The sequence below is a fragment of the Amblyraja radiata genome, unplaced genomic scaffold (assembly GCF_010909765.2).
Source record: "Amblyraja radiata isolate CabotCenter1 unplaced genomic scaffold, sAmbRad1.1.pri S89, whole genome shotgun sequence".
Classification (NCBI taxonomy): Eukaryota; Metazoa; Chordata; class Chondrichthyes; order Rajiformes; family Rajidae; genus Amblyraja; species Amblyraja radiata.
Genome location: NW_022630172.1, coordinates 5510856 through 5526691, shown reverse-complemented (window position 1 = coordinate 5526691; position 15836 = coordinate 5510856). Strand labels below are relative to the sequence as shown.

The 15836-nt window shown below is 50.5% G+C and overlaps 1 protein-coding gene across 1 annotated transcript in view; it reads right to left on the bottom strand.

Moving 5' to 3' along the window:
* Positions 1–3372: 3372 nt before the first annotated feature.
* The window catches only part of LOC116969603 (zinc finger protein 850-like), a gene marked incomplete at its 3' end in the record, with an annotated part of 172149 nt that continues 159685 nt past the window's right edge, over positions 3373–15836 (bottom strand). Inside the window, exon 6 of the mRNA XM_033016433.1 lies at positions 3373–4094. Coding sequence (XP_032872324.1) covers positions 3373–4094 — 722 coding nt within the window. The remainder of the gene's footprint in view (positions 4095–15836) is intronic.

Below are 15836 nucleotides of genomic sequence, written 5' to 3'. Positions count from 1 at the left end.
ACTCAGCGGGTCAGGCAGCATCTGTGGAGAACATGGATAGGTGCGTTTCACAGAGTGCTGGAGTAACTCAGCGGGTCAGGCAGCATCAGTGGAGAACATGGATAGGTGACGTTTCACAGAGTGCTGGTGTAATTCGGGTCAGGCAGCATCACTGGTCAATGTGGATAGATGATGTTTCAGGTCTGAAGAGGGGTCATGACCGGAAAAAAAAACCGGCCCCTATCCATGTTATCCACAGACAGACACAAACTGCTGGAGTAACTCAGCGGGACAGGCAGCATCTCTGGAGTGAAGGAACCTTCTTCAGACTGAGAGTCACAGGAGAGTGAGACACAGAGATAAGGAAGTGTAAGGTGTTACTCCAGCACTCTGTATTACGTGAATAGTGTCAGGTTAGGAAAATTGGAAGTACAACGAGATCTGTGTGTCCTGGTACATCAGTCACTGAAAGTAAGCATGCAGGTACAGCAAGCAGTGAAGAAAGCCAATGGCATGTTGGCCTTCATAGGGCGAGGAGTTGAGTTTAAGGCGCAAGGAGGACCTACTGCAGTTGTACAGGGCCCCAGTGACACCACAACTGGAGAATTGTGTGCAGTTTTGGTCCCCAAATTTGAGGAAGGAGATTTTTTTTGCTATTGAGGGAGCCCAGAGTAGGCTCACAAGGTTAATTCCTGAGATGATGGCGGGACTGACATATGTGGGGCAGTGGGGGGCAGTGTTAGCTGTGAGGAGGATGCTAGGAGGCTGCAAGGTGACTTGGAGAGGCTGGGTGAGTGGGCAAATGCATGGCAGATGCAGTATAATGTGGATAAATGTGAGGTTATCCACTTTGGTGGAAAAAAACAGGAAAGTAGATTTTTATCTGAATGGTGGCCGATTAGGAAAGGGGGAGATGCAACGAGACCTGGGTGTCATGGTACACCAGTCATTAAAAGTAGGCATGCAGGTGCAGCAGGCAGTGAAGAAGGCGAATGGTATGTTAGCATTCATAGCAAAAGGATTCGAGTATAGGAGCAGGGAGGTTCTACTGCAGTTGTACAGGGTCTTGGTGAGACCACACTTGGAGTATTGTGTACAGTTTTGGTCTCCTAATCTGAGGAAACACATTCTTGCCATAGAGGGAGTACAGAGAAGGTTCACCAGACTGATTCCTGGGATGTCGGGACTTTCATATGAAGAAAGACTGGATAGACTCGGTATACTCACTAGAATTTAGAAGATTGAGGGGGTTTCTTATAGAAACTTACAAAATTCTTAAGGGGTTGGACAGGCTAGATGCAGGAAGATTGTTCCCGATGTTGGGGAAGTCCAGAACAAGGGGTCACAGTTTAAGGATAAGGGGGAAATCTTTTAGGACCGGGATGAGGAAAACATTTTTCACACAGAGAGTGGCGAATCTCTGGAATTCCCTCCCGCAGAAGGTAGTTGAGGCCAGTTCATTGACTATATTTAAGAGGGAGTTAGATGTGGCCCTTGTGGCTAAAGAGATCAGGGGGTATGGAGAGAAGGCAGGTACAGGATACTGAGTTGGATGATCAGCCATGATCATATTGAATGGCGGTGCAGGCTCGAAGGGCCGAATAGCCTACTCCTGCACCTATTTTCTATGTTTCTATGTTGAAAGAATGGGTCGACTGGGTTTGTATTCACTGGAATTCAGAAGGATTAGCGGGTATCTTATAGAATTGTATAAAATTAGTGAGGCATTGGACAGGGTAGATGCAGGAAACATGTTCCCCATGTTGGGGGAGATCAGAACTGTTAAGGTACATTTCTTAAAACAGACAACTCACAATAAGTTAGATCAACCAACACAAGCTTTACTGATCATTTAGCCGGCGAGAGTGGCAGGGGATACAAAGTCAAGTATGCAACACATACTTAACCCTCCTGGGCTATCACTCTAATGAACAAAGACATACAGCATCTTTTGTTAGTATTTTGGAAACATAGTCACATGTTTATACAAGGTTGGACCAATGACGTCTAACACATCAATCAGAGTATACCCATTCAAAGCTTTCTCGTCACTAACACAATACTTCTCATGCTATGGTTATATCGATCACAAACTTTAGTTACAAACCCCCAAACAACAGGAACTTAGTCAAAGGGTGCTGCAGTAACTCAGCGGGTCAGGCAGCATCTGTGCAGAACATGGTTAGGTGACATTTCGGGTCGGGACCCTTCTTCAGACTGACACTATGTTGACAGGTGAGGGGGTGATTGGCAGATGAGTGAAGTAAGTGACAGAGGCAAGGCAGAATAAGGAGATAAAAGGATGTGAGATAAGGAGAGATGAATATATATGTGCAGCTTTAAGGGACATTGGTCAGGTAACATTTGGATTATTGCATACAGTTCTGGTCACTCCATTACAGGATTAATGTGGAGGCTCTGGGGAAGGTGCAGCGATGGTTAACCAGAATGGTTTAAAAACAAGGAACTGCAGATGCTGGTTTACAAAAAAGGACACAAAACGCTGCAGGAACTCAGCGGGACAGGCAGCATCTCTGGAGAGAAGAACTGGGTGACATTTCGGGTCAAGTCTGAGGAGGGTTTCGACCAGAAACGTTACCCATTCCTTCCAGCATTTTGTGTTTACCTAAACAGCGCCTATCTATCCACGTGGCAGTGTGCCAGCAGGCTGAAGGAGCGGGCAGAGGCCTTGTCACAGAGCGGGCAGGTGAAGGGGCACTGGCCGGTGTGGACTCGCCGATGCTCCAGCAGGTGGTCATGGCGGGTGAAGCCCTTACCACAGGACGGGCAGGGGATGGGACGCTCACCGTGTGGGTACGCCGGTGCTGCCACAGGCTGGACATGCGGGTGAAACCCTTGCCACACTCAGCGCAAACAAAGGATCTCTCTCTGGTGTGTATCCACTGTGCTCTCTTGTCACAGTGGGAGCAGCTGCTCGCCGGCGTGGGTCCGCCGGTGCTGCCGCAACCTCCGTGAGCTGTCAAACGACTCACCACAGTATGGGCAGTCGTAGGGCTGGGCACTGGTGTGCAGTTGCTGGTGAGACAGGGCGTGAGAGGCCATGGCAAAGTGCTCTCCACACACCGGGCTGGGGACGGGACGGTCGCCGGCGTGCACCCGCTGGTGGGACAGCAGCCGGGTGGAGTTGGTGAAGCCCTTGCCGCACTGGGTGCAGGTGTAGGGGCGCTCGCCGGTGTGGGTGCGCTGGTGCTGCTGCAGGCTGCCGGAGTGGGTGAATCCCTTGCCGCATTGGGCACAGGTGTAGGGGCGCTCGCCGGTGTGGGTGCGCTTGTGCATCAGCAGGTTGGAGGAGCAGGTGAAGCCCTTGCCTCACTGGGCACAGGTGTAGGGGCGCTCGCCGGTGTGGGTGCGCTGGTGCTTCAGCAGGCTGCTGGAGTGGATGAAGCCCTTGCCGCACTGGGCACAGGTGTAGGGGCGCTCGCCGGTGTGGGTGCGCTTGTGCATCAGCAGGTTGGAGGAGCAGGTGAAGCCCTTGCCGCACTGGGCACAGGTGTAGGGGCGCTCGCCGGTGTGGGTGCGCTGGTGCTTCTGCAGAGAGTCAGAGCGGGTGAAGTCCTTGCCGCACTGGGCACAGGTGTAGTGGCGCTCACCGGTGTGGGTGCGCTTGTGCATCAGCAGGCTGAAGGAGCAGGTGAAGCCCTTGCTGCACTGGGCACAGGTGTAGGGGCGCTCGCCGGTGTGGGTGCGCTTGTGCATCAGCAGGTTGGAGGAGCAGGTGAAGCCCTTGCCGCGCTGGGCACAGGTGTAGGGGCGCTCACCGGTGTGGGTGCGCTGGTGCTTCAGCAGGCTGCTGGAGTGGATGAAGCCCTTGCCGCACTGGGCACAGGTGTAGGGGCGCTCGCCAGTGTGGGTGCGCTGGTGCTTCTGCAGAGAGTCAGAGCGGGTGAAGCCCTTGCCGCACTGGGCACAGGTGTAGGGGCGCTCGCCGGTGTGGGTGCGCTGGTGCTTCAGCAGGCTGCTGGAGTGGGTGAAGCCCTTGCCGCAGTCGGTGCAGGTGTAGGGCTTCTCGCCCGTGTGCACCCGCCGGTGGGTCTCCAGGACCATCGCCGTCTTGAAGCTCTTGCCACAGTCCGAGCAGTTGAAGGGGCGTTCTCCTGTGTGCACCCGCCGGTGGATCTCCAGCTCGCTCGGGTACTGCCAGGCCTTGCCACACACGTCGCACTCATAACGCTTCTCCTTGTTGTGCCCCGTCATGTGGTCCTCCATTGAAGCTCAGCCCCTTGAAGCTCAGCCCGCACACCGAGCAGATGGGGGGGCTCACCCTCAATGGCTGCTCACGACCCCATCTCTCCGTCCACAGCAAAGGCTCCTAAACCCTACAGGAGGGGAACAAGTTGGCAAACAGAACATTACTAACGCGTGCTTGACGAGAGGGGAAGTGGGTGATGGGAAAGTGGGGAGTGTGGGAGTCGAGTGGTGTGGGGTGGGGGTGGGGAAGGATGGGGAGGGGGTGAGTTGCTCCAACATGCTGGCCCACACCGGCAAGCGGTTGCTCCCACTGCGTCAAGGGGGCTGCGGGAGCACCAGCTGATATACACCGGAGAGAGACCCTTTGTGATTTGAGTGTGGCAAGCATTTCACCCGCATGTCCAGCCTGTGGCTTCACCCGCATTGACGACCTGCTGGAGCACACCACACCAGCCAGCGCCCCTTCACCTGTCCGCTCTGTGGTAGGGCCTTTGCCCACCCCTCCGGCCTGCTGGCACACCCTTCTTCAGTCTCGACCCGAAACCTCACCCATTCCTTCTCTCCAGATATGCTGCCTGTCCCGCTGAGTTACTCCAGCATTTGGTGTCCTTTTTGTAAACCAGTATCTGCAGTTCCTTGTTTTTAAACTATCTCTGCACCTTCCCCAAAGCCTCCACATCAGTCCTGTAATGGAGTGACCAGAACTGTATGCAATACTCCAAATACTTCACTCATCTGCCGTCACCCCCTCATCTGTTAACATGGCGTCAGTCTGAAGAAGGGTCCCAACCAGAAACGTCACCTAACCATGTTCTCCACAGATGCTGTCTGATCCGCCGAGTTACTGCAGGAATTGGTGTTAGAGTCACAGAGTGATACAGTGTGGATACAGGCCCTTCGACCCAACTTGACCACACCGACCATCAGGTACCAGCCACACTAGTCCCACCTGCCTGCATTTGGTCCATATCCCTCCAAACTTGTCCGACCCATGGACCTGTTTAACTGTTTCTTAAACATTGGGATAGTCCCAGCCTCAACTACCTCGTCCGGCAGCTTTCCCCCCCAGATCCCATGTTTCCGTTACCCCAAAGAGCTAAATCTAACTCTCTCTTGAAAACATCCAGTGAATTGGCCTCTACTGCCTTCTGTGGCAGACAATTCCACAGATTCACAACTCTCTGGGTGAAAAAGGTTTTCCCCCATCTCAGTCCTAAATGGCTTACCCCTTATTCTTAAACTGGTTCTGGACTCCCATTGTTCTGGATAGGAAAAAGCATACTCGTTTTGTAAATGGTTTTTGGAAGCAGATTTGATTCAGATTTTGCAATATAATTGTCAATAAGGAACAATTCTTTATGAAATATTTCCCATTAGGCGTATAATTCTTTAATAAACATTGGGGATTGGGAGGGGCCTCACAAGCCTAGAGCCTCCCTCTCAAATAATAGATTAAAACTGATGGTATTATGCAGCAATGTTACAAAATTTCGAGATTTGAAAAATCAAGTCTGCAATTTATCACATCAGATAAAACATAAAAAGAAGTTTAGTTTGACACCTAATTCACTCACTTTCATATTAAAAAGGTTATGGCCATTTTCATACTCTGAAATGAGCATCTTGTTCCCTATTGCTTTTCCATTGACTTAACACAAAAGCTGTGATCGAGGACAGTCAAAATCCCATAACTTTCTTAAAAATTAAGAGTACTGAATGAAATGTTCAGTTATTATAGATTGAAACATTCTGAAACAAATATGAAACAATCTTACTTGGATAACCTGAAATTAAAGCATATAATTAGTTAGTTACCCAACTGTAGCTAATTACAAAATTCAATTACTAGATCTAAACATCTATCCATTTCTTAAGAAAATATTAACATTTTTTAAATCTCTCTCCCTCACTCTCCCCCTCTTTCTCCCCCCCCCCCCATCGTTCTTTTTCTCCCCCTCTCTTTCTCTGTCTCCCTCCCTCTATCTCTCTCTCTCTCTCTCTCTCTCTCTCTCTCGTTTTTTATAGAAACATAGAAAATAGGTGCAAGAGTAGGCCATTCGGCCCTTCGAACCTGCACCGCCGTTCAATATGATCATGGCTGATCATCCAACTCAGTATCCCACTCCCTCCCTTCTCTCCATACCCCCTGATCCCTTTAGCCACAAGGGCCACATCTAACTACCTCTTAAATATAGCCAACAAACTGGCCTCAACTACCTTCTGTGGCAGAGAATTCCAGAGATTCACCACTCTCTGTGTGAAAGATGTTTTCCTCATCTCGGTCCTAAAAGATTTCCCCCTTATCCTTAAACTGTGACCCCTTGTTCTGGACTTCCCCAACATCGGAAACAATCTTCCTGCATCTAGACTGTCCAACCCCTTAAGAATTTTGTAAGTTTCTATAAGATCCCCCTCAATCATCTAAATTCTAGCGAGTACAAACCGAGTCTATCCAGTCTTTCTTCATATGAAAGTCCTGACATCCCAGGAATCAGTCTGGTGAACATTCTCTGTACTCCCTCTATGGCAAGGATGTCTTTCCTCAGATTAGGAGACCAAAACTTTACGCAATACTCCAGGTGTGGTCTCACCAAGACCCTGTACAACTGCAGTAGAACCTCCCTGCTCCTATACTCAAATCCTTTTGCTATGAATGCTAACATACCACTCACCTTCTTCACTGCCTGCTGCAACTGCATGCCTAATTTTAATGAGTGGTCTACCATGATACCCAGGTCTCGTTGCATCTCCCCCTTTCCTAATCGGCCATCATTCAGATAATAGTCTACTTTCCTGTTTTTGCCACCAAAGTGGATAACCTCACATTTATCCACAGTTAGATGTGGCCCTTGTGGCTAAAGGGATCAGGGGGTATGGAGAGAAGGCAGGTACAGGATACCGAGTTGGATGATCAGCCATGATCATATTGAATGGTGGTGCAGGCTCGAAGGGTCGAATGGCCTACTCCTGCACCTATTTTCTATGTTTCTATGGCCCTCTCTTGTCTCTCTCTCTGTAACTGGCTCGCTTTCTTCCTCTCTCTATCTCACTGTCTCTCTCTCTCTGTCTCTCCCTCTCAGTCTCTCATTCTGTCTCTCTATCCATCTGTCTCTGTCACTGTCTCTCTCCCTGTCCCCCTCTCTCTCTCTACATCTCTCTCTTCTTTCTTTCTCCCTGTCTCTCTCTCTGTCGCTCTCACTCTCTCTGTCTCTTTCCCATCTGCCTATCTCTCCCTACGTGTCTCGCTCTTTCTCTCTCTATATCTGTCTGCATCTCTTTCTCTGTCTGTCTCTCTCCTTCTCTCTCCCTCTCTATCTCTTTGGCTCTCTTTGTCTATCTCTCTCACTCTTCCACTGTGTCTCTCTCGCTTAATTTTCAATTTTTAAATTCAAAAACTTTATTGGCATGATAAAAAATACATTGTTATATTGCCAAAGTATATAACATGACACACATATTTAAAATGCATCAGTATAAATACAAGTCTACAGTGCATGGATAGATATATCCCTATACATAAACTCGCAATAGGCCTATAGCCCTTTATTGATGCTACACGTTCTTGCAGCTGCAGCAGTACAACACAAAAGCAAGTTTAGCAATTCAATATTCATTTCTTAGTGTCAGTTAATGTCAATTAGTGTGTGCATACACATGTGCATGTTTTGGTCTCCAAATCTGAGGAAGGACATTATTGCCATAGAGGGAGTGCAGAGAAGGTTCACCAGACTGATTCCTGGGATGTCAGGACTGTCTTATGAAGAAAGACTGGATAGACTTGGTTTATACTCTCTAGAATTTAGGAGATTGAGAGGGGATCTTATAGAAACTTACAAAATTCTTAAGGGGTTGGACAGGCTAGATGCAGGAAGATTGCTCCCGATGTTGGGGAAGTCCAGGACAAGGGGTCACAGCTTAAGGATAAGGGGAAAATCCTTTAAAACCGAGATGAGAAGAACTTTTTTCACACAGAGAGTGGTGAATCTCTGGAACTCCCTGCCACAGAGGGTAGTCGAGGCCAGTTCATTGGCTATATTTAAGAGGGAGTTAGATGTGGCCCTTGTGGCTAAGGGGATCAGAGGGTATGGAGAGAAGGCAGGTACGGGATACTGAGTTGGATGATCAGCCATGATCATATTGAATGGCGGTGCAGGCTCGAAGGGCCGAATGGCCTACTCCTGCACCTAATTTCTATGTTTCTATGTTTCTATGTTGGTCATTTGCTGTCTCTCAGGTTGTGGCATGCTGTTACGTATTGTGCCTTATTTCCTTCGCCAATTATTATTCTTAGTTTTGATGTATCATCTAGTTCTTTAAAATCAGGGGTTGCCACACTGAGTTTGTCAAAGTATGCTTTCCTTGTTTTGTCAATTTTTTTGCATTTTAGGAGGAAGTGCATCTCTGTTTCAACCTCATCTGTCAAACAGTGGCCGCATATTCTGTTTTCTCTTGGTTGCCAGAATCTCTTGTCTTCCTGTCTCTCTCTTTCCCCCTCCCTCTCTCTCTCTCTCTCTCACTCTCTCTATCTCTCTTTCTCTCTGTCTCCGCCTCTCTCTTTCTCTGTCTCCCTCATCTCTCTCTCTCTGTCCCTTGCTCTCTCTGTCTCTCCCACTCTCTCTCTCCCTGTCTGTCTCTCTCTCACATGCTCATAGATACATAGACAATAGGTGCAGGAGTAGAGGCCATTCGGCCCTTCGAGCCTGCACCGCCATTCAATATGATCATGGCTGATCATCCAACTCAGTATCCCGTACCTGCCTTCTCTCCATACCCTCTGATCCCTTTAGCCATAAGGGCCACATCTAACTCCCTCTTAAATAGAGCCAATGAACTGGCCTCAACTACCCTCTGTGGCAGAGAGTTCCACAGATTCACCACCCTCTGTGTGAAAAATGTTTTTCTCATCTCGGTCTTAAAGGATTTACCCTCTATCCTTAAGCTGTGACCCCTTGTCCTGGGCTTCCCTATCTCTCTCTGTGTCACTCCCTCTCTCTCTTTCTCTCTCTGCCTCATTCTCTCCCTCTCTCTGTCAACCCCCCCCCTCTCTCTCTCTCCCTCAGTCTCTCCCTCTCTCGCATTCTCACTCACTCTCTCCCTCTCTCTGTATCTCTCTATTTTTCTCTCTCCGTTTCTCTCTCTACCTCTCTCTGCCTCTCTATCTGTCTCTCACTCTCTCTGTCTCTCTCTCCCATCTGTCTGTCCCTCACCCCCTCTCTCTGTGCCCATATCTGTCGCCCCCTTTCTCTCCCTGTGTCTCCCTCTCTCTCTCCCTCTGTCTCTCTTTCTCCCTTTCTCACTGTCTCTCTCTCTGTCTCCCTCTCCGTTTCTCTCTGTTTGTTTCTGTCTTTCTTTCTCTCTCTCTGCATCTCTCTCTATTTCTCGCTATCTCTCTCTGCTTTTCTCTGCCACTGTCCCTCTCACTGACACTCTCTTTCTCCCTCTCTCTCTTTCACCCTCTCTCTCTCTTTCTCTCTCACTCTCTCTGTCTGCCTCTTAGTCTCTGTCACTCTCGGGCTCTGTCTCTCTCTCCCTCAGTCTCTCCCTCTCACTCCCCGTCTCTCTCTCCCTTTCTGACTCTCTCTCTTCTCTCTCTCTCCATCTCTCTGTCTGTCTCTGTCCCACTGTCTCTCTCTCTCTCTCTCTCTCTCTCTGTGTCTCTGTCTGTTTCGCTGTATCTCTTTGTATCGGTCTCTCTCTCCCTTTCTCTTTCTCTATCTCTTTCTCTCTCTCTGTCTCTATCTCTCTCTCTGTCTCTCTCTATCCCTCTCCCCTCTCTCACTCTCTCTCTCTCTCTCTCTGTATTGAGTCTAGAAGTTGGGAGGTCACGTTGCTGTTGTACAAGACGTTGGTGAGGTTGCATTTAGAGTATTGCATTCAGTTCTGGGCACCGTGTTACAGGAAAGATGTCGTTAAGCTTCTAAAGGGCGCAGAGAAGATTTACAAGGATGTTGACTGGACTCGAGGGGCCCGAGCTACAGGGAGAGGTTGGGGCAGGGCTGGGACTCTATTCCTTGGAGCACAGGAGGATGAGGGGTGATCTTATAGAGGTGTACAAAATCACCAGAGGAATAGATCGGGTAGACACACAGAGTCTCTTGCCCTGAGTAGGGGAATTGAGGACCTGAGGACATGTGTTCAAGGTGAGTGAGGCGGGGGTGGGAAAAATTGAATAGGAACCTGAGGGGCAACTTTTCCACACAGAGGGTGGTGGGTATATGGAACAAGCTGCTGGAGGAGGTAGTTGAGGCTGGGACTATCGCAACACTTGGAGAGGTACATGGCTAGGACAAGTATGGAGGGATATGGGCCAAACGCTGGCAGGTGGTTCTTGTATAGATGGGGCATGTTGGTCAGGGTGGGACTAGTGTAGATCGGGCATGTTGGTCGGGGTGGGACTAGTGTAGATGCGGCATGTTGGTCGGGGTGGGACTAGTGTAGATGGGGTATGTTGGTCGGGGTGGGACTAGTTTAGATGGGTCATGTTGGTCGGGGTGGGACTAGTGTAGATGGGGCATGTTGGTCGGGTGAGACTAATGTAGATGGGGCATGTTGGTCGGGGTGGGACTAGTGTAGATGGGGCATGTTGGTCGGGATGGGACAAGTGTAGATGGGGCATGTTGGTCGGGTGAGACTAATGTAGATGGGGCATGTTGGTCGGGGTGGGACTAGTGTAGATGGGGCATGTTGGTCGGGGTGGGACTAGTGTAGATGGGGCATGTTGGTCGGGGTGGGACTAGTGTAGATGGGGCATTTTGGCCGGTGTGGGACTAGTGTAGATGAGGCATGTTGGTCACGGTGGGACTAGTGTAGATGGGGCATTTTGGCCGGTGTGGGCAGGTTGGGTTGAAGGCCTTGCCTCTTTCTCGCTCATTCTGTCTGTCCGTCTCTCTCTCTCCCTCTCTCTCCCTCCACACTGAAGTCACACCAGCTTCTAATTTTCAGCCGGTTTCCTTTACTGTGTGTCTCTCTCTCTCTCTATCTATCTCTCCCTCTCTATATCAATATATCACCCTCTCTCTCTCTGTTTGTCTTTCTCTCTTCATGTGTGTCTCTCTCTCTCTCTCTCTGTCTGTCTCTCTCTCTCTCTCACTCTCTCACTCTGTCTCTCTCTATCTCTCTCTCTCTCTGTCTCTGTATCTCTCTATGTGTCTCTCTGTCTCTCTCTGTCTCTCTCTGTCTCTCTCTGTCTCTCTCTCTCCCTCTGTCTCTCTCTCCCTCTCCCCCTCACTGTCTCTCTCGGTCTCGCTCTCTCTCTCTTTCTCTCCCTCTCTGGGACAGAGGATTTGGGTGAACATAGACCAATTCCTGCCAACCGTGGGCCTAACTGCAGATAGATACATAACGTACTCAACACATAGGACAGGAAAGAGAAATGATCCGCAAATAGAAATGCCATTGTCCAGGACAGATATTTATAAGGACTCGTTCTTTGTAAGAACCGCAATGGAATGGAATAAACGAGACAACAATGTCGTCTAAATGTTTAAGAAGTGACTGCAGATGCTGGAAAATCGAAGGTAGACACAAAATGCTGGAGTAACTCAGCGGATGAGGCAGCATCTATGGAGCGAAGGTATAGGTGACGATTCGGGTCGAGACCCTTCTTCAGACTCAAGAACCATGTCCTTCACTCCATAGATGCTGCCTCACACGGTGAGTTTCTTCAGCATTTTTGTCTAACAACAAGTTAAATCACCTTCACTGGACAATAGACAACAGGTGCAGGAGGAGGCCATTCGGCCCTTCGAGCCAGCACCACCATTCAAGTGATCATGGCTGATCATTCCCAATCAGTACCCCGTTCCTGCCTTCTCCCCATATCCCCTGACTCCGCTATCTTTAAGAGCCCTATCCAGCTCTCCCTTGAAAACACATCCAGTGAACCGGCCTCCACCGCCTTCTGAGGCATAAAATCCCACAGACTCACAACTCTCTGGGTGGAAATGTTTCTCCTCATCTCAGTCCAAAATGGCCACAGATTCACAACACTCTGGGTGGAAAAGGTTCTCCTCATCTCAGTCCTAAATGGTCACAGATTCATAATTCTCTGGGTGGAAAAGTTTCTCCTCATCTCAGTCCTAAATGGCCACAGATTCACAACTCTCTGGGTGGAAACGTTTCTCCTCATCCCCGTTCTAAATGGCCGACGCCTTATTCTTAAACTGTGGCCCCTGGTTCCGGACTCCCCCAACATCGGGAACATGTTTCCTGCCTCTAGCCTGTCCAAACCCTTAACAATCTTATATGTTTCAATATGATGCCCTCTCATCCTTCTAAACTCCAGAGTGTACAAGCCCAGCCGCTCCATTCTCTCAGCATATGACAGTCCCGACATCCCGGGAATTAACCTGGTGAACCTACGCTGGGCTCCCTCAATAGCAAGAATGTCCTTCCTCAAATTAGGAGACCAAAACTGTAAACAATACTCCAGGTGTGGTCTCACCAGGGCCCTGTACAACTGCAGAAGGACCTGTTTGCTCCTATACTCAACTCCTCTGGTTATGAAGGCCAACAGGCCAAAACGGCACACAATACATAGTGTGTGGTCTCACCAGGGATGGAGAGACAGGGAGAGAGAGGGGCAGAGAGTGGTGAGAGAGGGAGAGAGGGATAGAGAGAGGGGGAGAGAGAGAGGGAGAGAGAGAGAGACAGAGGGAGAGAGGGCGAGAGGGAGGGAGAGGGAGAGAGAGAGGGAGAGAGAGAGGGTGGGAGAGAGATGGGGAGAGATGTAGAGAGGATTGGCCTGCCAGGGAGGGAATGAGTGTGAGAGAAAGTTTGGGAGAGTTTTCAGAAACATTTGCGAAAGGAGAGAGAGAAGAGAGAGGGAGAGAGAGAGTATTCACCTCCCTCCCTCTCTGACAAAAAAGTTAAGCGAGAGCCCTGGGGGGGAGCGGGGGATTGAACTTACGTAGACGTGATTGTACAGATCTGCAGCTTCACCTTCTCCCCATTAACATTGACCGTATGACTCGAAGTCCACTCCGATAGTAATGATGTAGCTACCTGAAAGAGAGAGAGAGTGAGAGACAGAGAGAGAGAGACGGAGAGAGGGAGAGAGAGACACAGAGGGAGAGAGACAGAAAGGGAGAGAGAGAGAGAGACATAGAGAGAGACGGAGAGAGACAGAGGAAGAGAGACAGAGAGCGAGAGAAAGACAGAGAGTGAGGGAAAGACAGAGAAAGGCAAAAGAGAGAGGGGGAGGGGGAGAGAGACGGAGGGAGAGAGACGGAGGGAGAGGTGGGGAGGGAGAGGGAGGTGGAGGGGAGAGGGAGGTGGAGGGGAGAGAGAGGTGGAGGGGAGAGAGAGGTGGAGGGGAGAGAGATGTTCAAACACTTCGGGAAACAGACCCTCCTGTCCTCGCCTCTCCCTCTCCATTACTTTCTCCCGCTCACTGCCCCTCCCTCCTCTCTCTCTCCCTCCTTCCCCCTTCTCTCTCGCTCTCCCTCCTCCCCCTCCCTCATTCTCTCTCTCTCCCCCCCTCCCCTCTCTCTCTCCCTCCTACCTGAGAATGTGTTATCAGCAAACCAAAAGTAACAAACTGCTCTTTCCAACCCCTGTTGAGTGAAATCACAAGATCATCGGGGATGATCATGGGGAGAAGGCAGGCACGGGTTATTGATAGGGGACGATCAGCCATGATCACAACGAATGGCGGTGCTGGATCCTAGGGCCAAATGGCCTCCTCCTGCACCTATTTTCTATGTTTCTATGATAGGAACAGAATTAGGCCATTTGGCCCATCTAGTCCACTCCGTCATTCAATCACGGCTGATCTACCTCTCCCTGCTAACCTCGTTCTCCTGCCTTCTCCTCATAATCCCTGACACCTGCACTAATCAACAATCTATCTATCTCTGCCTTAAATAAATCCACTGACTTGTGGCCTCCACCCCGTCTGTGGCAATGAATCCCACAGATTCACCACCCTCTGGCTAAAGAAATTCCTCTCCATCTCCTTCCTTCAAGATTCTCCTCCATGTCTACAAAGCCCTCAATGGGCTTGCCCACACCTACCTGTTCGGTGACGTTTCAATGGCCCCCCCTTGTTTACCCACTTACTTGGCCTCCACCGCCGTCTGTGGCAACGAATCCCACAGATTCACCGCCCGCTGATAAATATCATCATTAATAAACTTCACACCCGCTCTTTAACCCGACAGGAGAGTGGGGAGGAAACTTCACCGTGTGTGTGAGAGAGAGGGAGGATGGAGGGAGAGGGAGAGAGGATGGAGGGAGAGGGAGAGAGGATGGAGGGAGAGGGAGAGAGGATAGAGGGAGAGGGAGGGAGGATGGAGGGGACAGTGGGAGTCAACCTCTCTCCGCACACCACCTATCTCTCTCTCTCCTTCTCTCTCTCCCTCACCGTCCGTGGTTACCGTTGGCAACGTCCCATAGTGATGTCATAGATGCGCTCGGCAGCTTGTGATTGGTGGACTGTTAGTGGCCCCGCCCCCCTCTCCCTCTCCCTCCCTCTCTCTCTCTCTCTCTCTCCCCCTCTCTCCACCTTCTATATCTCTCCCTCTCCCCCTCTCCCTCTCTCTCACCGTTCAGCGCGGATCGGCTCCATCTTGGGCCGCGGCGACACGTCATATCCGGGCCGCAACCTGCGGGGCAACGAGCCGGGACTGTGCGCGACGTCATTTCCGGGCTCATGCCCCCTCTCTCTCCCTCCCCCTCTCGAGAACCTTCGAGCGGGGCGGCCCTAGCCCGGAAATGACGTCGCCGCCCCGGACGCCCTTTGCCCCGCACTCTGCGGGGCGGCCTCAGCCCGGAAATGACGCATCTGTCGCGGCCAAGATGGAGCCGATCCGCACTGAACGGTGAGAGAGGGAGAGAGAGGGAGAGGGAGAGATGGATTGAGTAGAGAGAGAGAGTGAGAGGGTAGAGAGAGGGGGAGAGTGAGAGGGGCAGAGATATAGAAGGTGGAGAGAGAAGGGAGGGAGAGACAGAGAGGGGGGAATTGAGGAGAGAGAGTTCGGGAGAGAGAGAGATATCTGAGCGGTGGGGGCTGAGAGGGGCAGGAATAAGGGGAGAGGCGCTGAGTTACTCCAGCACTTTGTCAGAGTCATGGAGTGATACAGCGTTGGAAAGAGGTCCTTCGGCCCAACTCGTGCCCGCACTCCTAGATCCCTCGGCGCCACTCATTCCGCCAGGCTCAGAGTTGTACTGAGTCCTAGTGAGACCACACCTGGAGTATTGTGTGCAGTTTTGGCCCCCTAATTTGAGGAAGGACATCCTTGCTATTGAGGGAGAGCAGCGTAGGTTCACCAGGTTAATTCCCAGGATGGCGGGACTGTCATATGCTGGGAGAATGGAGCGGATGGGCTTGTACACTCTGGAGTTTAGAAGGATGGGGGGATCTTATTGAAACATATAAGATTATTAAGGGATTGGACACAATGTTGGAGGAGTCCAGAATCAGGGGCCACAATTTATGAATTAGGGGTAAGCCATTTAGAACGGAGACGAGGAAACACTTTTCACAACAGAGTGTGTAATTCTCTGCCTCAGAGGGCGGTGGAGGCCGGATCTCTGGATACTTTCAAGAGAGGGTTGGATAGGGCTCTCAAAGATCGCGGAGTCAAGGGATATGGGGAGAAGGCAGGAACGGGGTACTGATTTGGGATGATCAGCCATGATCACATTGA